Source organism: Bos taurus, chromosome 17 (assembly GCF_002263795.3).
Source record: "Bos taurus isolate L1 Dominette 01449 registration number 42190680 breed Hereford chromosome 17, ARS-UCD2.0, whole genome shotgun sequence".
NCBI lineage: Eukaryota > Metazoa > Chordata > Mammalia > Artiodactyla > Bovidae > Bos > Bos taurus.
This window is the reverse complement of record NC_037344.1, coordinates 68,626,401-68,651,237: the sequence shown is the minus strand read 5'-3', so window position 1 is coordinate 68,651,237 and position 24,837 is coordinate 68,626,401. Positions and strand designations below refer to the sequence as shown.

General features: G+C 48.6%; 1 protein-coding gene across 7 annotated transcripts in view; it reads left to right on the top strand.

Annotated features, from left to right (window-relative positions):
* Positions 1-4,134: 4,134 nt before the first annotated feature.
* Positions 4,135-24,837, top strand: part of AP1B1 (adaptor related protein complex 1 subunit beta 1) — a 48,385-nt gene continuing 27,682 nt past the window's right edge. For 3 of the 7 annotated variants that reach the window (XM_005218045.5, XM_059875910.1, XM_059875907.1), the window contains exons 1-2: positions 4,135-4,263; positions 22,178-22,240. In XM_005218045.5, coding sequence (XP_005218102.1) covers positions 22,204-22,240 — 37 coding nt within the window. In that variant the 5' untranslated portion in view covers positions 4,135-4,263; positions 22,178-22,203. 7 annotated transcript variants of the gene reach the window in all.

Below are 24,837 nucleotides of genomic sequence, written 5' to 3'. Positions count from 1 at the left end.
CTGCCATCTATGGGGTCGCACAGAGTCGGACATGACTGAAGTGACTTAGCATAGCATAGCATATATTACAATTGTACTCATCTCACACGCTAGTAAAGTAATGCTCAAAATTCTCCAAGCCAGGCTTCAGCAATATGTGAACCGTGAACTTCCAGATGTTCAAGCTGGATTTAGAAAAGGCAGAGGAACAAAGGCAGAGATCAAATTGCCAACATCCGCTGGATCATCGAAAAAGCAATAGAGATCCAGAAACACACCTATTTCTTCTTTATTGACTATGCCAAAGCCTTTGACTGTGTGGATCACAATAAACTGTGGAAAATTCTGAAAGAGATGGGAATACCAGACCACCTGACCTGCCTCTTGAGAAATTTGTATGCAGGTCAGGAAGCAACAGTTAGAACTGGACATGGAACAACAGACTGGTTCCAAATAGGAAAAGGAGTACGTCAAGGCTGTATATTGTCACCCTGCTTATTTAACTTATATGCAGAGTACATCATGAGAAACGCTGGGCTGGAAGAAGCACAAGCTGGAATCAAGATTGCCAGGAGAAATATCAATAACCTGAGAAATGCAGACGACATCATCCTTATGGCAGAAAGTGAAGAGGAACTAAAAGCCTCTTTATGAAAGTGAAAGAGGAGAGTGAAAAAGTTGGCTTAAAACTCAACATTCAGAAAATGAAGACATGGCATCTGGTCCCATCACTTGATGGGAAATAGATGGGGAAACAGTGGAACCAGTGGCAGACTTTATTTTTTGGGCTCCACAATCACTGCAGATGGTGACTGCAGCCATGAAATTAAAAGACGCTTACTCCTTGGAAGGAAAGTTATGACCAACCTCCTGCTGCTGCTGCTAAGTTGCTTCAGTCGTGTCCGACTCTGTGAGACCCCATAGACGGCAGCCCACCAGGCCCCGCCGTCCCTGGGATTCTCCAGGCAAGAACACTTGAGTGGGTTGCCATTTCCCCCTCCAATGCGTGAAAGTGAAGTCGCTCAGTCGTGTCTGACTCTTAGTGACCCCATGGACTGCAGCCTACCAGGCTCCTCTGTCCATGGGATTTTCCAGGCAAGAGTACTGGAGTGGGTTGCCACTGCCTTCTCGGATGACCAACCTAGATAACATATTAAAAAGCAGAGATATTACTTTGCCAACAAAGGTCCGTCTAGTAAAGGCTATGGTTTTTCCAGTGGTCACGTATAGATGTAAGAGTTGGACTGTGAAGAAAGCTGAGTGCCGAAGAATTGATGCTTTTGAACTGTGGTGCTGGAGAAGACTCTTTCGAGTCCCTTGGACTGCAAGGAGATCCAACCAGTCCATCCTAAATGAGACCAGTCCTGGGTGTTCATTGGAAGGACTGATGCTGAGGCTGAAACTCCAATACTTTGGCCACCTCACACGAAAAGTTGACTTATTGGAAAAGACCCTGATGCTGGGAGGGATTGGGGGCAGGAGAAGAAGGGGATGACAGAGGATGAGATGGCTAGATGGCATCACCAACTCGATGCACATGAGTTTGGTTGAACTCCGGTAGTTGGTGATGGACAGGGAGGCCTGGCATGCTGCGATTCATGGGTTTGTAAAGAGTCCGACACGACTGAGCGACTGAACTGAACTGATACTTATACCCAATGTAAAATATATATACTATGTAAATATATATAATGTACAATACATATATATATAATATATTTTTATAAATATTTCATATATTATAAATTATATATAAATTATAATATATATAATATATAGTATGTACATATTATATAATAATTAAATATTCTATATTGTGTATATATTATATATATCATTATATAATATATATTACACATCACATTATATATATAATATAATATATAATTTATACATGTGTAATATATAATAATATATATTATATGTAATATGTATATTATATTATATATTATATAATTTTTAAAATATATAAATTAATACTCTATATATACATATATAGATATATATACATATATAGATATATACATACAAATATACACACATATATAAAATACATATATATTATATTATATGTTATATATTTTATATATAATAACTATATTTTAATATATGATTATAATATATATATAAACATATATATACATATATATACATACATGTGCATTAGTTCAGTTCAGTTCAGTCGCTCAGTCATGTCCGACTCTTTGTGACCCCATGAATTGCAGCATGCCAGGCCTCCCTGTCCATCACCAACTCCTGGAGTTCACTCAAACTCACGTCCATCGAGTCTGTGATGCCATCCAGCCATCTCATCCTCTGTTGTCCCCTTCTTCTCCTGCCCCCAATCCCTCCCAGCATTAGTCTTCTCCAATGAGTCAACTCTTCGCATGAGGTGGCCAAAGTACTAGTTTCAGCTTTAGCATCATTCTATACATAGAATATACATATTATATATAATATATATTATAAATATTATATTATATATCACATATATTATATATCACATATATAATATTTAAATATATAAGTATTTATGTATTTATATATTATATTATGTTTATTTATATTATATAAATATATAAAACATATTGTTTATTTATATATTATATATAATTAAAAATATATAATATATATTTATAAATAAACAAGCCATTTAGCAGCAGCATATTATATTATTTAATTATAAATAATACATAATATAATATATTATATAATTTATATATATTATATTATATTGTACATGCTGCTGCTAAGTCGCTTCAGTCGTCTCCGACTCGGTGCGACCCCATAGACGGCAGCCCACCAGGCTCCCCTGTCCCTGGGATTCTCCAGGCAAGAACACTGGAGTGGGTTGCCATTTCCTTCTCCAATGCATGAAAGTGAAAAGTGAAAGTGAAGTCGCTCAGTCGTGTCCGACTCTTAGCGACCCCATGGACTGCAGCCTACCAGGCTCCTCGGTCCATGGGATTTTCCAGGCAAGAGTACTGGAGTGGGGTGCCATTGCCTTCTCCATATTATACATAATGTATAATATTTTATTCTAAATAAATACATTATATATTTTATAATTATATATAATATATAAACAAATGTAACATATTTACATATACATATATATAATGTATAATATAATATTATACATTTTATAATATTAAAAGACTAATGATAAAGTGCACAACTGTAGGGGACTGTTTTGAACCGTGGTGCCATTCATACTGGGGAATTCCATGCAGATACTGAAAAACACCAAGTAGAAATGTATTTATTGTTTTGGGAAACTTTTACCAATATCTTGATGAATTAAAAATACTGAATGGATATATTGAGTCTGGAAGGATATTTACCAAAATGTTAAACATTATTGTCTCAGGGTGGCAGGATTGTAGGATTTTTTAAATTTCCTTTTGCTTACTTGTATATTTCCATAATGCAAATATTATTTTAAATGTTTTTAAGAGGATTATCAGAAATTATCTAGGAGGAGGAGAAAGTTAATAGTACCAGAATTGGGAGTGAGATACTTATAGCGATCCTGGCCTGGCCGACCCAGCAAAACGGGAAATGGAACACGATGAAGTTCTCCTTGGAGGTGTGAGGTTTTCCGGATGACGCGGAATTCCCCGAAGGGCTGCTTCAAGCGGTAGGTTAGACTTACAGCTCTAGTTTAACTCTTCTTTTCACAGGTAAGTGATCTTGAGCAACACCGGCGCCTCTCAGAGACTGAGTTTTCCTGTTCGTAACACAGAAGGGAAGCCGACCTCAAAACAAAGAAGAAAAATAGACCTCAAAGTCTCTATGATCTTCTCCATCTCCATCATGTTATATAGGCTCAGTTCAGCTCAGTTCAGTCGCTCAGTAGTGTCCGACTCTTTGCGACCCCATGGACTGCAGCACGCCAGGCCTCCCTGTCCATCACCAACTCCCGGAGCTTACTCAAACTCACGTCCATTGAGTCCGGGATACTATCTAACCGTCTCGTGGTATTTTTTGCTCGGCGGAGCAGCAACGTGTCGAGGGCGGAGTTAACTCAGACGCACCGCCCCCTTGGCCCCGCCTCACTGCCCCCGCCCCCGCCCGGGTTGTACCCTTGACCCCGCCCCCAGCCTGTGCGTCCACCGGAAGTGCCCGCACGCGGGCAGCTCACTTCCGCCTGGCAGGTGACAGCCTCGGGGCTCCGAGCGTCCGGCGGCGCGGGCGCACCGGGAGAGCCGGAGGACAAGGCCGCGGACATTTTCCTGCCGCGTCGAGCCGCACCGTGGCGTCAGGAGCCGTTCGGACCTGCGGGTGAGGAACCGGGGAGCATGGCGAGGCCAGAGAAGAAGTGGGGCGGGGAGTCGGGAGTCTGAGGTGAGGGGTTTCTGGGGTCAAAGGTCACGGAGAGGACGGGGCGCTGGAGGGTCTAGGGTGGCTTCCCAGGCCGGGAGGAGGCAGAAGGGCTGCGGGTTCATTCATTCGCGCCCCCTTGGCCGCCGGCGTGCACCCCAGCCGTCCCAGGTCCGCAGTCCCTGCCGGGGCGCCCTCCCGTAGAGACTCCTAGACTTAGGCCCAGGGGAGCTTGCGCCTGGCCTGACAGGAAACTTCTCTTCGGGTCTTGGTTCCCCCTGCACACTCACCGCCGTGGCTGTCCTGAGGCCTCCTCGTCGTCGTTAAGGGCCTTATCTCTTTGCCAAGGTTCAAAAAAAGAAAAAAAAAATTATGAAACGGCCTGGCGCCACCGCCTTTAGGGTGGGGTTGGACAGAGGATTGGTCTGTCCGTAGGCGCCTCACAGACGAGGTACCTGGGGACCCCTGTAATAACGCCAGAACTACTGATGGGAATGCTAGCTGCTGGTTATTGAGCTGTGTCCAGGCACCGTGCGTAGAATGCCGCATTTAAACTTCCCAGCAATCTTTGTGAGGCATCTACTATTATTATCCCCATTTTATCCATGAGGGAACTGAGGCGCAGAAAAGTTCAGTCACACCTGTAAGGTCAGTCGAGTAGTATGGATGAGTGCCAGGGTTCCTACCTGGGCTCGCAGGGCCCTGCAGCCTGCTGAGACTGAAGCAAGGTTGGCGTTTAGGGGCTGATTAATATCTTTAGCCGCCATTAAATTTATTTGCGTCTATAGAAAGATGTATTTCCCTGGAGAAGGAAATGGCAACCCACTCCAGTATTCCTGCCTGGAGAATCCCATGGACAGCGGAGCCTGGTGGGCTACAGTCCACAGGGTCGCAGAGTCGGACATGACTGAGCGACTGAACAACAGCCTCTACAGATGTAGCTTTCTTGCTTCTCATCTACCTTCCTAAGGAGCATTGATTCACTTTCTTTAGGATGAAATGGTCTTGCAGGCCATTGCTGTAACTGATTACTGTTCAGGCCGAGAAGGGACGTTTTTCCCAACTGTTGAGAACTGTGAGACATAAAACAGTCTAGCCACACAATGGATTTAAGAATATGCTGAACCTCTCTTGAGAGTGGTCGAGCTGCATTCTTTTTCAAGTAAGAGGAGGAACCACATGACCCCTAGGGTATCTTTTGGCCCTAGGTTCTTGAAGAGCATACCCAAGGCAAGGGCCTGAGTCTCTGAGAAAAGTGCAGGTCCCATGGCTTCTTGACTGGAGAACACACATCTTGCCTGGGAGACAGTGAGGTGGCTTCATGGCCAGAGGACTAGGTCTTGTGAGTCTGAGCTTTACTCAGTTGCAGACGTTCACTTGCTGCAGTTCTGCTTCAGTCTCCCTGACAGCAGCACAGACCTGCTGACTTCCTACCCACTCCTGGGTTTTACAAGCCTTAATGAACCTGTGAGGGTTTCCACACATGTATAAAGAAAGCTGGGGTATAAATATTACTGTGCAGTACCTGTTTTTAAACTCCACTGTCTGTTTTCCTAGTTCCATTGAATTCACAGAAACTTAATATTGTCACCTGATCCCCATCCCTCCAAGGCAGGATTTGAGCTGAAGTGACTCGTCACAGACGGTAGGAACAGGAGCAGCACTGAGTGTCTGGCTCCCTGCCCTGAGTTGAGCCCACCAGGCTCCTTTGACCCCTCAGGGCAGCTTCATGAAGAGTGGCTTCACGAATGTTCAAAGACTCAGATCCCTCAGACTTTGTATAAAGTTTAACTGTTGAGTGTGGTTTGAGTAGAGGCTTCACCTGAGCGACTTGAAGAGCTCAGTGGTGTGTGGAAAGAGCCTTCCTTGTCCCCCCACCTGTCAGCCGTGGATTCTCCTCCCAGTTCGGCAGCTTGTGGATTCTCCTCCCGGTTCGGCAGCTTCTTGGTAGTGTGACCCAGAGCCACCTTTACCTCAGCTCTACAGTAATCCGACCACCTTCCCCTCCGCCTCAGCACTGACTCGTGTGGAAGCTGGACAGGGACGTTTGTGCAGTCTGCTGTGGCGAGGGCCTTGACCCCAGGCAGTTGATGTTTCCTGGGGGCCTGGTTTCGGGGGGTGTTACTTCTCTCTGCAGACACCTTTGTGTACACAGGACTTCTCCCACCCTTCTTGTTTCACTTCCTTAAAGTGTTTAAGAACAAGTTCAGTCTGTTGGTCCTGCTAGCTCTGGGCTTGGACTTTCATCTTTTTCTAGTTATCCTCGAAGCCGTTGCATGACTTGCTTGCTTACTTCCCGAAAACCCCCATTCTTGGCACCAAAGTGTGATGTGCTAATGGTGAGCCAGCATGGCTTGGTTATGAGTTTTGAGCTCCAGTGTGTTTCCAAAAGCCAAAGGGGCTTCTGTTACTTGCAGGTATTTCTTTTTATGAATAGGTCTTTTTGCCTAAGATAGATCACTGATAAGTTTTCACAGCCCAGAAATGATTTTTGTGTTCTTTTTCTCTTCACACAGAGAGGAATGAATAGCTCCAGAGAGAAAATATTAATTAGGCAAGTGGGAAACCTTTTTAAAATAATTCTACTTGAGGGGACTTCCCTGGTGGCCTAGTGGTTAAGAATTTGCCTTGCAATGCAGGGGACTCCGGTTTGATCCCTGGTCAGGGAACTAAGATCCCACATGCCGCAGAGCAACTAAGCCCACACTACACAACTAGAGAGTCCGTGGGTCGCAACAAAAGATCCCACGTGCTGCAGCTAAGACCCAGTATGACTGGATAAATACATATTTTTTAAACAGTTCTACTTGAATGTCCATCCGTGGACCCTCCTTGCTCTCGGCTGAAGCTCACATTTCGTGGCCTGGCCTGCTCGGCCTTTTGAGCTCTAGCCCCGATGGGCTCTCCTGCCTCGTCTCTCCAGCTGCCCACTCCAGCCTCTCCCCGAGTGCAGGCAGATGCAGCTGCTCTGGGCTCCCGCCAGCCCAGCTGCTGGCCTGTGTGTCTCTGCTTTGTGCTGGCCCCGCCTCCTGGGCACAGGCTGCTGTCGCACACGCCCCTTTTTCTAGACCACTGCTTGGTGCTCCCCCTCTGATCTGCTCCCCCACCCCAACCACCTGCAAGCCTGAGCTGGATGTCTTGAGGCACTGGCCCAGTGTGTTGTCATTCTCTGTGTACTTGGCGGTCTTCTAAGTAAGCAGCTCTTAATCCTTGGAGAGGACTTGTGTGAACTGTCTGTGTCTCCAGCACCTAGTGAAATATCTGGTGCATAGTAGGTGCTCAGTAAATGAATGAGTAAGTGGATATTGAATGCACTGAACTCTTAGGATTCCTGGGGAACTCAAAAGCACTTCCCAGATGATCTCCCATCCTTCCTTATATCACCCCAGGAGAGTCGGGAGAAATCCGCCCTGTGGTGGGATTAACTGGTCTCCAACTGCTGCTGCTACCAGAGTGCACCAGGGCCTCCAGAGACCTGGGGGCTGGGGAGCAGCAGGGAGGAGCCAGTAGTGACGGCTCTCCCTGTGTAGGAATAAAAGTGGCTAACGTTCATCAAGCTCCTGGTGGACTGGACACCGTTGAGGGCTTTGTACGTATTCACTTGCCTTAGCCTCACTTACCCCTTAAGCACGTGACGTAGTAATTCTCGTGAGCTGTGGTATGGTTGTGCCTGTTAGGCTATGCAGACCCCTCGAGTGCCTGGGTTGTACCTGCTGGGGCCGCCTTTCCTTTCCCAACCCCTTGTTCTTGAATTGTCTCCTGCTTTTAATAGAGCTGAGGGAGGGCTTGGCTGTGGTTCTTCTCCCAAGCCTCATGCTTTTTGGGTTCTTTAGTGTTGGGCTTGACCTCTGACCTCTACTAAGAGAGTCTCCCTGAAGTTGGGAGGCCTCCTCCAGTTAGAGTAACGGTATGGCTGGTTGACTACAGAGTGCCCAGAGTTCATCAGCCAGGATGTCTTAGTCACTGACCCTCTGTCTCCTTTGTGGACTTGAGCCACAAGCTGGTAGATTTGGAATTCAGGTCTCTAAAGCTTTAAAACCAAGCCTTCAGTATTGGTTTTCAGCACTGAAGACATTTGTTACAGCTGAGCTCTGTAGAGTACTCGACTTGGGTGGCACATACTTTTTATCACACCCTAATAGCTTTTAGGGTCCTAAGCTTATTCAGAGTAGAAAGACAAAATTTCGTTATAGCCAGGTATAAGAGGAGTCTGTCTCTGCGGTCCTCACTCTCTGATCTCTAAGGGCTGGGTGGCTGGGTGTTGAGACACTGAGGTCAGAGCCTTTGTATGTCTTCACATTCACTCATTCATTCAGTATTTATTGAGCCCTGCTGTGTGCTTGGCACTGGGCTGAATGTGGTGGCAGGTAAACAAGCCACACAGTTTCTGCCCTTGGGTCGCTTACCACATTGCAATGGGGGAGAGACCAAGAAGAAATAGAGAACAGACGTAATGATTACAAAAATGGGCAAGTCACGAGGGAAACGAGGCACAGCTGCTTCCTCTGGTTAGAGCATAAGCCAGATCTCAGGACACTTGTTTAAAACTCTCCAGGGACTCAGCTCCTTCAGAGTCAAAGCCGGAGTCCTGACCTTGACCTGTAAGGCCCCATCCATCCTCCCCTGACCTCATGACCTGCTGCTACCTCATAGCTTACTCTGTTCAGGCCATACTGCCTCCCTGCTATTCCTCAAACAGGCCGGGCACACTCCCACCTTTGCATTATTTTCTGTGCCTGGAAGGCTCTTCCCAGGCAGTACCACCTGTCACCTTCTCAGGAGGCCTTTTGTGGCCATCCTGGTTAAATCTCAACCTCGCACTCCCCCTCCCCCACACCACCTGTCCTTGTTTTCCTTTTCTCCACAGCATTTTTCACGGTCTGAGATCCTATATGTATATTAGTCTTTTATCTTGCTTATCATTCCAGTCTGCCGTTAGGATGTAATCTCTATGAGGGGAAGAGTTTTTGTCTGTTTAATTCACTGCTTCATCCCCAGCATACAGACCTGTGTATGACTCGGTGAATGTGTGACTAGGAGCACTGGGCTACGAGGACAGAAAAATACCTATTTAGTGCGTGCAGGGGTGGTGTCTTTGAAGTGACGTCACCTAAGCTGAGATTTGAAGGATGAGTCTAATCCAGGCAGAAGGATCAGCAAGTAGAAGGCAGTGAAGAGCTTGGCAACTAAAGGAACCAGGAAGAAGGCCCCTGGCCTCCGTGGGCCAGGAGGGTTGCAGGCAGAGGGGAGGGCCTCCCTGAGCTCGCATCATAGCCGGTGTCAGGGCCCCCTCCACCCACCTTCCCCAGCGTTTGTACCCTAACTTCCTGCAGCTCTGGTCGCGCTCTGAGCTGGTGCCCAGGGCAGAGGATGGTGATCTGAGAGAAGTGGCCTGAAGATTTCTCCTGTTGGAGATGCTGCGACCTGATCTTCTACCCTTTGCCCTTTCTTCTCTCTCTTACCGCGTATTTATTTACCTTCCATCGGAGAAGGCAATGGCACCCTACTCCAGTACTCTTGCCTGGAAAATCCCATGGATGGAGGAGCCTGGTGGGCTGCAGTCCATGGGGTCGCGAAGAGTCGGACATGACTGCGCGACTTCACTTTCACTTTTCACTTTCATGCATTGTAGAAGGAAATGGCAACCCACTCCAGTGTTCTTGCCTGGAGAATCCCAGGGACGGGGGAGCCTGGTGGGTTGCTGTCTATGGGGTCGCAGAGTTGGACACCACTGAAGTGATTTAACAGCAGCAGCAGCAGTGGCTGAAAATGAACTAGGGTGTTTGGCAGTCTCAATTTCAATTTTATCAAAATAGCTTGACAATCAGAACAGATGGAGCTCCGACCCTGGCACACCCCATGAAATGAACATTGGGAGGCTGCCCTTTAGCTGAGGTTGGCTTACATAAAATTTCCCCAAGAGAAGTTAGCCCTAGTCTTTTGCATATTGACTGAGCACCTCCTGCTTGCCCTGCGCCCGTCCAGGAGCTAGGGACATAGCAGGGAATGGAATGGACAAATCCTCGTCCATGGAATTTCGTTATGGAGGGAGAAACAGGTAATATAAATGTGTTTCTATAACAAAGGCTAGACTGTGGGGTAGGAGGGAGAGCAGAGAGCATGGCCTCCTCGAACCCTGAGAAGAGAGTGTTTCACGGGGGAGGGAATGGTCAGTGGCGCCCAGTGCCTGTTAGCATGAGACTTGGCGTTTGATGAGATTACCACATCTGCTGGCAGGCCCAGCTCACCCTGGCATCCAGGGCTATCTTTGAATCTCATCCTTTCCCGCCCAGGCTCACCTGCTCCTTTCCCGCCAAGACCCTGCCTTGAGGCTCCTAAGCACGTGCACTTGTTTTGGCCCTGGATGTGTTACTCCTCTGTCAGCATCTCTCATCCTCATGTTTAAATGGGTTACTGGAGAATCAAATGACAGGGGCCATAGATTAGCACAGAGCCCATGTCCCAGCCAGTGTTTGTGTTGGTTTCAGGTCGCTCAGTCGTGTCCGACTCTTTGCGACCTCATGAATCACAGCACGCCAGGCCTCCCTGTCCATCACCAACTCCCGGAGTTCACTCAAACTCATGTCCATTGAGTCGGTGATGCCATCCAGCCGTCTCATCCTCTGTCGCCCCCTTCTCCTCCTGCTCCCACTCCCTCCCAGCATCGGAGTGTTTTCCAATGAGTCAACTCTGCATGAGGTGGCCAAAGTATTGGAGTTTCAGCGTTAGCATCAGTCCTTCCAGTGAACGCCCAGGACTGATCTCCCGGCAGTCTTGATTCCAGCTTGTGCTTCTTCCAGCCCAGCATTTCTCGTGATGTACTCCGCATGTAAGTTAAATAAGCAGGGTGACAATATACAGCCTTGACGTACTCCTTTTCCTATTTGGAACCAGTCTGTTGTTCCATGTCCAGTTCTAACTGTTGCTTCCTGACCTGCGTACAGATTTCTCAAGAGGCAGGTCAGGTGGTCTGGTATTCCCATCTGTTTCAGAATTTTCCACAGTTTATTGTGATCCACACAGTCAAAGGCTTTGGCATAGTCAATAAAGCAGAAATAGATGTTTTTCTGGAACTCTCTTGCTTTTTCAACGATCCAGCGGATGTTGGCAATTTGATCTCTGGTTCCTCTGCCTTGTCTAAAACCAGCTTGAACATCAGGAAGTTCCTGGTTCACGTATTTCTGAAGCCTGGCTTGGAGAATTTTGAGCATTACTTTACTAGCGTGTGAGATGAATGCAATTGTGAGGTAGTTTGAGCATTCTTTGGCATTACTTTTCTTTGGGATTGGAATGAAAACTGACCTTTTCCAGTCCTGTGGCCACTGCTGAGTTTTCCAAATTTGCTGGCATATTGAGTGCAGCACTTTCACAGCATCATCTTTCAGGATTTGAAATAGCTCAACTGAAATTCCATCACCTCTACTAGCTTTGTTCGTAGTGATGCTTTCTAAGGCCCACTTGACTTCACATTCCAGAATGTCTGGCTTTAGGTCAGTGATCACACCATCATGATTATCTGGGTTGTGAAGATCTTTTTTGTACAGTTCTCCTGTGTATTCTTGCCATCTCTTCTTAATATCTTCTGCTTGTTAGGTCCATACCATTTCTCTCCTTTATCGAGCCCATCTTTGCATGAAATGTTCCCTTGGTATCTCTGATTTTCTTGAAGAGATCTCTAGTCTTTCCCATTCTGTTGTTTTCCTCTATCTCTTTGCATTGATCGCTGACGAAGGCTTTCTTATCTGTCCTTGCTATTCTTTGAAACTCTGCGTTCAGATGTTTATATCTTTCCTTTTCTCCTTTGCTTTTCGCTTCTCTTCTTTTCACAGCTATTTGTAAGGCCTCCCCAGACAGCCATTTTGCTTTTTTGCATTTCTTTTCCATGGAGATGGTCTTGATCCCTGTCTCCTGTATAATGTCACGAACCTCCGAACCTCCATCCATAGTTCATCAGGCACTCTATCTATCAGATCTAGTCCTTTAAATTTCTATTTAAAGGACTATTTAAATTTCTCACTTCCACTGTATAATCCTATTTCTTACTTCCACTGTATAATCATAAGGGATTTGATTTAGGTCATACCTGAATGGTCTAGTGGTTTTCCCTACTTTCTTCAATTTCAGCATGAATTTGGCAATAAGGAGTTCATGATCTGAGCCACAGTCAACTCCTGGTCTTGTTTTTGCTGACTGTATAGAGCTTCTCCATCTTTGGCTGCAAATAATATAATCAATCTGATTTCAGTGTTGACCATCTGGTAATGTCCATGTGTAGAGTCTTGTGTTTTTGGAAGAGGGTGTTTGCTATGACCAGTCATTCTCTTGGCAAAGCTCATTAGGCTTTGCCCTGCTTCATTCCGTATTCCAAGGCCAAATTTGCCTGTTACCCCAGGTGTTTCTTGACTTCCTACTTTTGCATTACAGTCCCCGATAATGAAAAGGACATTTTTTTTGGGTGTTAGTTCTAAAAGGTCTTGTAGGTCTTCATGGAACCGTTCAGCTTCTTCAGCGTTACTGGCTGGGGCATAGGCTTGGATTACTGTGATATTGAATGGTTTGCCTTGGAAATGAACAGAAATCATTCTGTCATTTTTGAGATTGCATCCAAGTACTGCATTTCTGACTCTTTTGTTGACCATGATGGCTACTCCATTTCTTCTAAGGAATTCCTGCCAGCAGTAGTAGATATAATGGTCATCTGAGTTAAATTCACCCATTCCAATCCATTTCTAGAATGTCAACATTCACTCTTGCCATCTCCTGTTTGACCACTTCCAATTAGCCTTGATTCATGGACCTGACATTCCAGGTTCCTATGCAATATTGCTCTTTACAGCATCGGACCTTGCTTCTATCACCAGTCACATCCACAACTGAGTATTGTTTTTGCTTTGGCTCCATCCCTTCATTCTTTCTGGAATTATTTCTCCACTGATCTCCAGTAGCATATTGGGCACCTACTGACCTGGGGAGTTTCTCTTTCAGTATCCTATCATTTTGCCTTTTCATACTGTTCATGGGGTTCTCAAGGCAAGAATACTGAAGTGGTTTACCATTCCCTTCTCCAGTGGACCACATTCTGTCAGACCTCTCCACCATGACCCGCCCACCTTGGGTGGCCCCATGGGCATGGCTTAGTTTCTTTGAGTTAGACCAGGCTGTGGTCCGTGTGATCACATTGGCTAGTTTCTGTGAGTATGGTTTCAGTGTGTCTGCGCTCTGATGCCCTCTTGCAACACCTACCGTCTTACTTGGGTTTCTCTTACCTTGGGCGTGGGGTACCTCTTCACGGCTGCTCCTCACCTTGGACGCACCTCCTCATGGCCGCCCCTCCTGACCTTGGACGTGGAGTAGCCCCTCAGCCCTCCTGCGCCCACGCAGCCACCGCTCCTTGGACGTAGTGTGTCTCCTCTCGGCCGCTCCTGCAGCATCGTGTTGGTTTAGTGATTCTCTATTCACTTTGCGTTGCTGGCATCTTGTGGGTCTTCTCCATATCACCTTCACCCCTCCCTCTCCAAATCTGATACGTCTTTTCACATCCCGGCAAGCCCCTGTGAATCCAGAAGGGCTTCCTTTGAGGCCCCACCCATTTCAAAGTCTGAGCTTTGGTGGGTGTTATCTGGAGGGCATGATTTCGTGGCTGTTCCCCTGAAGTCTGTCCCCTGCCCTTGGAACCTGAAAGAGCCAGCAGGGAAAGACTGCTTTGTCTGCTGTGTGTGTGTGTGCTCCTGTGTGGGGCAGAGCCCCAGGCTATATCCAAAATGAGACGGATTTTCAGAAGGTGTTCCCAATGTATAGGCAGGAAAACCAAGGTCTTGGGAGCCTAGTTCTGTAGTTTCTGGTCCTGTCTTCTCATCTGCATTAATTTAAAGACTGTTTAGAAGAAACCCCTATTATTTTGTGTTTAAGGAACTTTTCTTTACTTGGCAGCAGATCTTGCCATGCATTGCTGTTTGCTTGGAGGTTAGTTGAGAACCAGCGCTTGTTGCTAGAATTCAGTCCTGGAGACTCAGTTGATAGCACGCTGCCCGTGCCGTTTGCCTGCTTGCGGTTCCTTTTCGTTTTGAGACTTCAGTTGTTATTGGGTCTCAGAAGATGGACTTTGACTAATCAGTTTTCATCCAGATCCCAGGAGGCCCGTAACTCAGTGAGCTCACCCAGACGGGCTTTTGCTGGGCACGTTACCAAACTTGACGTTTAGGGCCCGCTGGATGGGCTGGCCCTAAAACAACCTGTAATTCAGCCTTCGAGGGACTCGGCAGGGATGTGTGGCAACATACTTCACGTACCATTTAGCCTGGAGTGTGTGTGTTTCTGCCAGGGCTTCGTCAGAGAGGAGGAGTCGCCTCTCTGGACACGGTGGGACACATGTGGCTTCATTGTGGGGCTCGGGTAGAGAGTGTCAGTGCTACCAGTTTCCAGCTGTGTGACTCCAGACAAATGCCTTGACCCCTCTGGGCTGTAGTTTGCCCATCTGTAAACTTGGGATATTATCAGTACCTTCTCCACAGATCACTGTGAGGATTACGCGTAAAACGATGTCGTTTCTGGCCCACGGCGCGTGACAGATGGCTGTCATTGCCACAGCCACTGCCACCTGTGTTTCAGATCTTGTTCCAAACCCAAAGAAGAGTACGGCTTACTTTCTCGGAGCAATTGAGCTGGCTCGAAAGAGCCGATCTGAGTTTGGGGACTACATCGTCTCAGAGAGAAAGTCTGAAATCTGGTTTCTCTACCGCTGACTCACCTTTTAATCTTCAAGGTGGCCTTACCTGCCTCCCTGTCAGTAATGTGAACTTTAGTACTCACCTGTGAGGATCTTTTCCTTCTGCAGAGGGGACTGTCAGACAGGCGAGGAGCAATGAGTAGAATTACTGGGGCGAGTAGGATCGTTGTCTCTGGTAAACACCGTCTGTGTTAAATGGGATAATGGACACAAACCTTTGTTGTTTGTGTCCAGACTTGACGTGGCATGGCAGGAGTGGGGGGATATCATGAAATGAATCAACTTCTGTCCTTGAGACAGAACTGAAACAGCAAAACATGGTTTGGTTAAAGTTTGGGTTTTGTGTTCCAAGAGATGGTGGCACTCCCCTCGCCCCTTCTGTCCACTCCCCTACCTGAGTCTTGACTGTCCTTGAGCCAACACTTGCCTCAGAGCAGGCTTCTGAAAGCCATTCCTCAAGCAAGGTTAACAGTCATAGTTTCAGCACTGAAGCTGGAAGCCAGCAGCCCAGACTTCTGGGGATCGGTTTTCCCTGCCCGAATATCCTTGAACTCAGAGGTGGGTCTTGGAGCCGGCTCAGACCTCGTCAGATGCTCTTTCCCCGTCTCCTTTCCTGAATTTCTCTGGCTGCGCCCACTGACAGGCTCTGACTGTCTCCTGGCTCTGTCCCTGGGTGCTGACGGCGTGCTGCGCAGGCACTGCCAGCTTCACGCTTCTCGGCCGACTGCAGAGCGGGAGTTGCTCAGACATGAATCATTGCCCAAAACCAGGACAGCCCTCTCCCTGGCCGTCGGCCGGCCGTCTGGGGAGCTGCTTGGCCTGTTGGCACTCTCCCTCCTACTGAAGATGTAACGGGGCCTGCTGGCCCTGCTGCCTTCTGAGCTGGTTTTCTTTTTTGTCCCCTTGGAAATGTTTTCTGTTCTGTGAATGATCGTGCTCCGTTTCTCTTGTTTGATGCCCAGGAAGACTGGTGAGGAAGTGGGTTTCTCCTCTAGCAGGGGATCCTAGAACGTGAGATGCCAGAGGGATTCGGTCATTTAAACTTTGTTTTCAAACTTTTCTGTGGAATGGTGGGGTATCCGAAGGGCCCCTGGTGAGGAGGGAGAGAAGTGGGCATAGTGGAACGAGCCAGCCTCTGGGCCCTCACCCTCCCTTCAGCCAGAGCAGGTCCACTTTTATTTTAAACAATTTCAAAATGGGATGGTGGTGGGGCGGGATGCAGCTTGAAAGGCCAAGGATCTGGTTGAATTCTCCCTTGACAACTGGAGAAAGGAAGGCCTAGAGGTGGGGGAATCTGCCCAGGGTCACTCAGCTGCTGGTAGCAAGGCTGGAGTTCCTGGCCAGCCGTCTCAGCTCTGGATCAGTCTTGCCATGTTTGCAGAACGTTAACTGCAAAGCCTTATGTTCCCAGTTCGCCCAGTCATCACCGTCTGGCACTCATCAAGGAGTCCTGTTGTTTTGATCTGTTATGAGCCCTTGGTTTTCTAGCTGCTCTGGGAACCTGTCTTTCATTTTGCCTGCAAACATTTGGTGAACTCCTGGAATGTGCCAGACATCATGCTGGTCACTGGGTTGACGGCATCAGACAGGACAGATCCTGAATAGAGCCGTGAGGAGGGCTGTGGAGCAGTGCGCAGGGTGATTGAGCGAGCTGCCGAGCAGGCTGCTGCCCGTCTGGCTCTGGAGGGGCTCGTCCGGGGCAGCCTGAAGGGGGAGCCTGGGGTGGGGAGCGGGGAGTGCTTTGGATTAGACACGGCATAGTTTTCTAAACTGCATTATATTGAAAAGAGACGATCCGTGCACAGGACATGAAGCTCCCAGGGTAGACAAGGTAAGCAGTGAGAGGCCAGTCTCTTGCTCGTCCAGCTTTCTTTCTCGAGGAAACTTCTGTCAACTTCTGGTTTTTATTTTTAATTGATGGTCACGGGCACTTAAACACTGTATTTGCTTATCATTCTGGCCGTCCCAGGCCCTCGTTGCTGTGCAGGCTTTGCTCTAGGCACGGTGAGCAGGCGCTGCTCTCTCGTTGCGACGCGTGAGATCTCATCGTGGTGTCTTCTCCTCTTATGGAGCGTGGATTCTGGAGCGCTCAGGCTTCAGTAGTTGAGACGCTGGTGCTCAGTGGTTGCAGCCCGTGGGCCCTGGAGCGCAGGCTCAGTAGTTGTGGCACATGGACTTACTTGCTTCTCAGCATATGGGGTCTTCCTGCAGCAGGGATCGAACCCGTGTCCCCGGCATTTGCAGATGGATTCTTCACCACCAAGCCACCAGGGAAGCCCTCAACTTTTCTTATTTACCCTCAAGGATTGTCCATGCATTTGCAAACACTTGCGTGTTTCTGTTTTATTAATATTTTAATTGTTAATAGAAATCCTAGTACACTACATCCAGTTTTTCATCTTGCTCTTTTTCACCTGATAGCTTAGAGAGTGTTGCGCACAGGTATGGGCGGCACTGCCTCATTCTTTTTCATGATTGCACAGTATTCCCCAGTTCTGTAGCCAGTGCTGTGATTTTTTAAACTAGCCACTTTCAACTAAAGTTAACCTCAGCTCAGTTAATTCTAGTGTGAAGTCACTCAATCATGTCCAACTCTTTGTGACCCCGTGGACTATAGCCCACCAGGCTCCTCTGTCCATGGGATTTTTTAGGCAAGAGTACTAGAGTGGGTTGCCATTTCCTTCTCCAGGGGATCTTTGCAACCCAGGGATTGAACCTGGGTCTCCCGCATTGCGGGCAGACGCTTTACCATCTGAGCCATCATGGAAGCCCCAGTTAACAGCTCAGTGAATTACTCTTAGTAAATTTGAGACCTTGGAGAAAAGTTGAAATACATTCAACATTTTCTTAAAAATTTTTTTTTGGCCATAGTAGTGGGATCTCAGAGAAGGCAATGGCACCCCACTCCAGTACTTTTGCCTGGAAAATCCCATGGACGGAGGAGCCTGGTAGGCTGCAGTCCATGGGGTCGCTAAGAGTCGGACACGACTAAGCGACTTCATTTTCACTTTTCACTTTCATGCATTGGAGAAGGAAAACCCACTTCAGTGTTCTTGCCTGGAGAATCCCAGGGACGGGGAAGGCTGGTGGGCTGCCGTCGATGGGGTTGCACAGAATCGGACATGACTGAAGCGACTTAGCAGCAGCAGCAGCAGCAGCAGTGGGATCTTAGTTCCCCGACTAGGAATCGAATCCATGCCCACTGCCTTGGGAACTTGAAGTCTTAACTGCTGGACCACCAGGGAATTCCCATAATGTGGTCCAGGGAAGTCCCATAATGTATTAGCTTAAAACACAGAAAGATATTTTTAATCTCCTGTTCATAAAATTACATTTAGATTTGTGATGATGATTCAAAAATTTGAAAGGTGTTGAGGACTTTTTTTCTTAAACCCAGCCCTAACTCCAGTGGCTAAAATTCAGTCTTTAGCTAGTCTTTCCTTTTTCCACTCTCAAATTACATTATGTCTTTGTTCCTGGCCAGCGTGTCAGTGAGTCTCACCAAGAGCTTCTTTATAGTTTATGAAACGTAAGAGGAAACCACCGCGTTTGCGGCTTTCTCACTCCGCTCCTTTCGTTAAGAGCAGTGGCAGAAGAAGCAGCCCTGTCAATAGAATTCTAAAAGAAGTGAAATGGGCAGGACCCAGCCCCGGTGTGTCGCATCAAAGTCAGCCTCTGAGGGCTGTGGGCGGGAGGACAGAGTGGGGGCGAGCCGGTCCTCCCAGGCGCGCCCTGCTTTGAGTTTGGACCGCGCCGTCCCCTCGAGGCGTCCTGCGGCCTGTAAACACTGAAATTGAGGGGTATCCCAGCCTAGAACGCCTCATCCTTAGCAGAAGTGACTCATCACACTGGCCGTAGCAGGCTCTGAAACAGAAAGTCCCTCCAGTTGCTGCTTGTTCTCATGCGCCTTGCCACTTCCAAAGATGGAATCCAGACCCTCAGCATTTTCTTGCCTAAATTGGCTGCTTGCGTTCAGTCGTGGCTCAGGTACACGGTCAGAGCCTTGGCCCCCATGGCCTGCATTCGTTAGGGACACGGTGCCTGGCGACGGCTGAGCGGGGCCAAGAAAAGCACCAGCCTTCCCTGAGCTCAGACTCTGACTGAACCGTGGGGTTTTTTTCCACTCCTGCAGAGAGGATGAAAAATCTCTGTTGCGCCGACATCCTAGAGGCAGCTGCGGTGAGAGGACGCAAGCAGGTCGCCACCCTCAGTAGAGCCACCTGGAGGGTGCAGGGGGTCTTACCCAGTGAGGGGAGGGTTTTAATCGGAGCTCTGTCACGGCTTTGCAACAGCATTTTCATTTCTTCCTGTCTTCCCCTTCCTCCTCCGCTTTAATTTCCTGTATGCGGAATGACTTCAGAGGGATACGGTTTCTGCATCCCCAGTCCCACCGGGCCCACTGCAGAGGGATAGGCAAAGTAGATGCTGCGGAGGGAGGAGGCCGCCAGCGCCAGCAGGCGTGCGGCGTGGCGGTTAAGTTTGCGAGGAGTTGCTTAGCACCTGTGAGAGGACTCGTATCTCTGAGAGCTTCACTGGCCGACCCTGCAGCCTTCTTTAATTCCCCCGAAGAGAAGCTCTCCCTCCCTGCCCTCCACCTGGGTGCTTGCGTCCACCGCAGACCTGTCAGGGATTCCAGGGCCCCGGATGCTGTGTGGCGCCTGTGGATGAGGGGCCAGCCCCGACAGCCCCCTCTGCCAGAGAAGCACGTTTCTGGGCTGCGCCGAAGTGAGACATCTCAGGTAGCTTTCGCTGTGTTCACTCTGACTTCCTTCTGGGTTTGATACTGGAGGCGATTGTGCCTTGGTTTCTGTGATTTTTAACCCCTCTTGCCTTCATTGTTCCCTCTTCTTGGACTGACTTGAACCTTGGGAAACAAGGTGGGCTCCTGTTCGGGATGCTTCTGCTGACGCTCTCATCACCTGTGACTTCTGAAGCCAGGCAGCTTTTCTTGTGTGACAGAGACCCCATTGTCTCCTTCACCTGCACATTCTTAGAGCTCCAGAAAGAGCCTCTAGACTGGGGAGGTTTCTCTAAGAAAATGGCTCTCTGTATGCTCAGAAGGGAATTATTTTTAACGTACGTCAACTCCTGTAGGAAACGGGTGCTTAAACAGTTACCTAGTAGCTATCGGAGAGTAGGCCGAGGCTCCCTGGGCTAATTGAACAACCACTTTTCATTTCTTTCAACAACAATCGACTGAACACTGGCCACGCTTGTTCAGAGGACGGATGCGGCCGCGTTCCTGCCAACTAGGGTCCTGCTCGCGTGGGTCTGTCTGCAGCCCCAGCTCCTGCTGCCAGGACCGCAGGCACCAGCTGTGTCGTCTACTCTTTCCCGCAGCTCCCTCAGAAAAGTGCCGTCATCCCTTTCAACCTGACAAAGCAAAAGGAATGTGGGATTCAGTCTTTTTCTTTATACTTTTGTCAGCAAAGCCTTTATCGCTTTATCCTAACAGGATCCACAAAGGCTCTAAGGCAGCCCCGAGACACAGCATGTATTGATTCCCCGTCAGTTACTGAAACAAAACCTTTGGGCATTTCAGTTGGGGAACAGCCCCGTGGCCATCCTGCCACAAGTAGAAGCTTAAACTGGAAAAGTACAGTTGGGCTGGAGGGGAGCTATTGTTGGCTTTGCTTCCAGGGACTTTTGAAATGATCCTTGACTCTCACAGCCATCCCAACAGTGACCTTCATTTCACCCACATGGAGTAATGAATTGAAAGAAGGTGTTAACGGTTTACAGTTTGAGCAATAGAAGGGACACAGTGAGTGAGTTTTCCCCGTTCACATGTCTGTTTTTTGGGTTGTGTGGTTTCCTGTACCATGTGAAGCAGTAGGCTGGACTGGAGGCTGAGAGTCTCACGGGTTTTTGCACCGAGTCCCTAGGCCACTGTCCGGGTTTGGGCTTGCCCTCACCCGGGGAAGGAGAATTCTGCATCCGTAGAGCACAGCAGCTGAGCTCAAAGGAAGCTGAGATGGCCTCCCAGTCCAGCCACTTACAAGCCACATAACCTTGGGCAAGTTACCTGACATCCCTGAGCCTTGGCTTCCTCATCTATAAAAGGGGGTAAAAGCAGTTACCTTATTGGTAGGATTAAATGAGATAATGGGTATAAAGCCCTTGGCTTTAATAGGACTTCAGTAAATGGTAGCTTTTTATTTTTTGTCACATAACACGTCTTATGGGATGTTAGTCCCCCAACCAGAGATCAGACTCATAGCCCTGCTTGGATGTGCAGAGCCTTAACCACTGGACCACCAGGGAGGTCCCCAGTGATAGCATCTTAACAAATGTTAGAGCAACCCCAGAAGCCTCTGCCATGTACCCGGGGTACTTGGCTCCTTTGTGGCTCATCTCTCGTATGTTGACCAAGAAGAACTGTTGAGGCTCCGTGGTATGTGCTCAGTAAACGTTGAATGAACAAGAGGGCCTTGGTGCTCTCTTTGCCTTGTCGCCGCAGACCAGCGCTTCACACCATGAGTTTTATGCTAGGAGGTGTCCTGAGAGGCGCTTTGAGAAAACTAACCAGTTAGGTTGGGAGAGCGCTGTGGAGCTTGCAGGGTGTCGATTCCCACCCTCTCTAGAGAAGTTTAATGCCTGTCACTGTTAGAGAAGCCTGGAAACAGCTGGGGAGAGAAGTCCCCCCTAGCTTTTTAAACTCGGCATTTTCCAAGCGCTTTTGACTCTGTAGGCAATGATAGTACCTTCCTGAGGCTGTGATGAGCTCACGCGTGCAGAGCACTTAACACAGTGCTAGACAGAGTGAGCACCGCGTAGGAGTTGCTGTAACCATGATCGTTAAGTGCTTTTTCATCCTGGGACTCTTACAAAGTATGGTGCCATTCCCTTATCCATGGGCATTTATTTCCAGTGGCATGTTGTTACGGACGATACTGTGCAGGTATTTCCATGGGAGAGATTCCTAGGAGTCAAACTGCTGGGCCAAAGGGTATGCACATTCGAAATTGTGATAGATCCTTCAGAGTTACCTTCCAGAACCCAGTCAGCTATTATCCAACAGTTCATTTGCCCAGTGAAGAGATGAGAAGCTCTCTTCCCTTGCCAGGCCTGCACTGGATCATCCTCCTGTCTTGTGAAATCAAAATCGAATGGAACACAGGGCAAGTCACCTTTTCTTCTGTCTTGCAGAGTCTGGCCACAGATAAGGGACCAAAATGACGGACTCCAAGTACTTCACCACGACTAAGAAAGGTACTGTGTGTTCCATCGTGGGCTCGTCTCCTTGTTCTCTGCCCTTCATTTCTGCTTGCTCCCTGTAGCAGTTGGGGGTGAGGGTGGGTGGAGGCCTGGAAATGAGTGGCAAGAATCACACAGAGCATTTTTAACCTTGTGGATCCGGAAATTTGAACTGCTGATGGTGTAAGAAGTTGACCACTTCCTTCAGAATTCCAGAAGGAAAAGGCATTAGCTCCAAGTATAGGGGAAAAAAAGTCCTCTTTTGTTCCCCATGGCTTTGAGTTATCTACAGTGAGGGACTTTTTTCCACACCCTGGAAGACAGAAAGCATGCAGCCCTGTCAGCAGTTCTTCAGTGAGAACTGTGCTTATCTGGTCCTCACTTAGCCTTGGGCACGGGTTTTACGTGCTTGAAGTCAGACTTTATATCCTGTTTTTCGTCTGACATTATCGTAATCATTTCCCCACAGTTCTGAAGACTCAGTCTGTTGAGTTGCTGCATTGAAATTTGCTAAGCTAGACTTGGGTTGTTGGGTGTTGGAGTTGTTTCTGCTTTTCAGGAAGTGGAGTTTGCTGTAGTGGCTGACAAGTGTGCTTTAACCCTGTAAGCATCTTTCTGTCTGGCCCTTCCTTCCTCCTTCCTTCTGTCCGAGTGAGACTAGCACTCGCCTGCTGAACAGATGAGGAGAGTCTGCCCTTGGGTCAGCGGAGCCAGGGCCTGCACATGAGGCACTCGTTTCTCTGGCCACTTTCCCCGAGTGTCTGCCGTGTGCAGTGGAGGAGCCACATGGAGTCTCTGGCCTGGCTTTGCTTGCTGGTGGGCAGAGAGGACAGTTTATTAAGTAGTGATCACTCTAAATGGCTGTGGGTGCTGTGATATTGGTGGGGGGGTGGCCTGTGTGGGGCTAGCCAGGTGTAAAGAGGGGGAAGGGAGGGGGGTGGGTGGGTGCTGGGCCCAGGGTCCATCTAGGGAAAGGGAAGCCTGGCCCAAGTTACTGAAGAGTGTGATGGAAGGAGAGGTGGAGAGGTATACAGGGCCTGGTGAACCAGGCCAGAGCCGGGGAACAGTGCTGAGCGTACTGGGGTGTCAGTGTGGGGGTTTTGTGGGTTTCTTTTGAGGAAAAAGTCTAGGGAAATGTCTGGGACCAAACTTGACGTCAGTGATGGTTTTAGGCAAAAAGAGGTCTGGGTCAGATTCTAATCAAGGATCAAAGTAGGTGAGGCTTGGGGAGGCAGAACCACAGCTCGCATGGGAGATGGTGTTTCCTGAGCTGGGGAGGAAGGCTGCGGTGCTGCTGGGGGTGGAGCGGGTGCCTGGTGTGTGACTGAGGAGGTGGGCTCGGTGCCTGACTGGATTCGGGCCCATGACAGGAAGGAGACATTTCAGAAGCAGGCCAATTCCGGGTTCAGTGCGCTGCCTTCTTGGGGCTGAGGAGACCTGGGCCTCAGCCCATCAGTTGACTCCCAGTTGTACTGAAGCTGGTCAATCATCTCAAACAAAGCAGGGGCAGCAGGGCTCAGGGTGGGTCATGGGGTCTGTTGGATCCCACGTCAGGGACATATAGTCCCCGGTCTCCTGGAGGAGAAGGGCATATGTCCCCTTAGCGCTCCAGAGCCTTGGGTTTGAACTGCAAGCTCTGCAGATTCCTCCTGGCTCTGTTGAGCAATTTCCTCAGTGTGGCCTTGCCCAGGCTGCGCTGCCTGATTGTTCTCGATTAACCTGTTTACTGCCTCTCCTCGCAGATACTTTGCTGAACGCCATATTGTTCAGTCATTTTTTAAAAAAAAAAAGAAGAACAATGGAAAAAATACCTGTTCTTTTTTTTTCCATGTAAATCTATCCAGAACTTCCTTTAGCACTTCCCCCTCTCCTGATAGTTTCTGCTTCACCCCCACCCCAGGCAACTTAAGAGAGTAGTCGGGGATGCTCCTACAAAAAAGGGAGCCCAGACAAAGAGGGTCACGTGGCAAGTTAGTAATAATCACGGCCACCTTTCACGCTGGCCACTGAGCACCAGGCACTGAGCTGAGTGTTTCGCCACTGTTACAGGAGAAACTTCAAGGCCCAGGCGAGGCTGAGTGCGCAGACAAGGAAACGCGTTCAGAGAAGCAGGGCGAATGTCCTGGGTCGGCCAGAGCACGCAGACTCTGGAGCTGGCAAACCTGGTTTTGAATCTTGGCCTTCCTTCTCACGGCTGTGTCCCTTGTCTAGTTCCCGAACCTCTTCTGTTCTCCATTTGTTCATCTGCAAAGGAGGGGAAGTATGGCGCTATTGTGAGGGTGAAATGAGGAAAGGCATGGGAATAAGTTACGGAGGCTCCTAGCTTAGAAGAAGGCTCGGCAAGGCAGGCTGCAGCTGTCTTGAGGGCAGGAGGCCTGTCTCACTCTGCCGGCTGCCCCTTACCCTGTCCCTAGGGCTGTCAGGGGCCTGCCTCCCTGCCCACAACAGGGCCCTGAACCGGCCTGCTTCCTCGTCTGCTTTTTTCCGATCCTCAAGTTCTTAAGAACACTTTATCAAGCCCCGGAGCCCTTGTGGGCCAGCTGAATCCCCATTTTCAGATCTGAGCCACCACTTGTGGCTCAGGAAGTGAAACCCTGAGTGAGCTCTTTTAA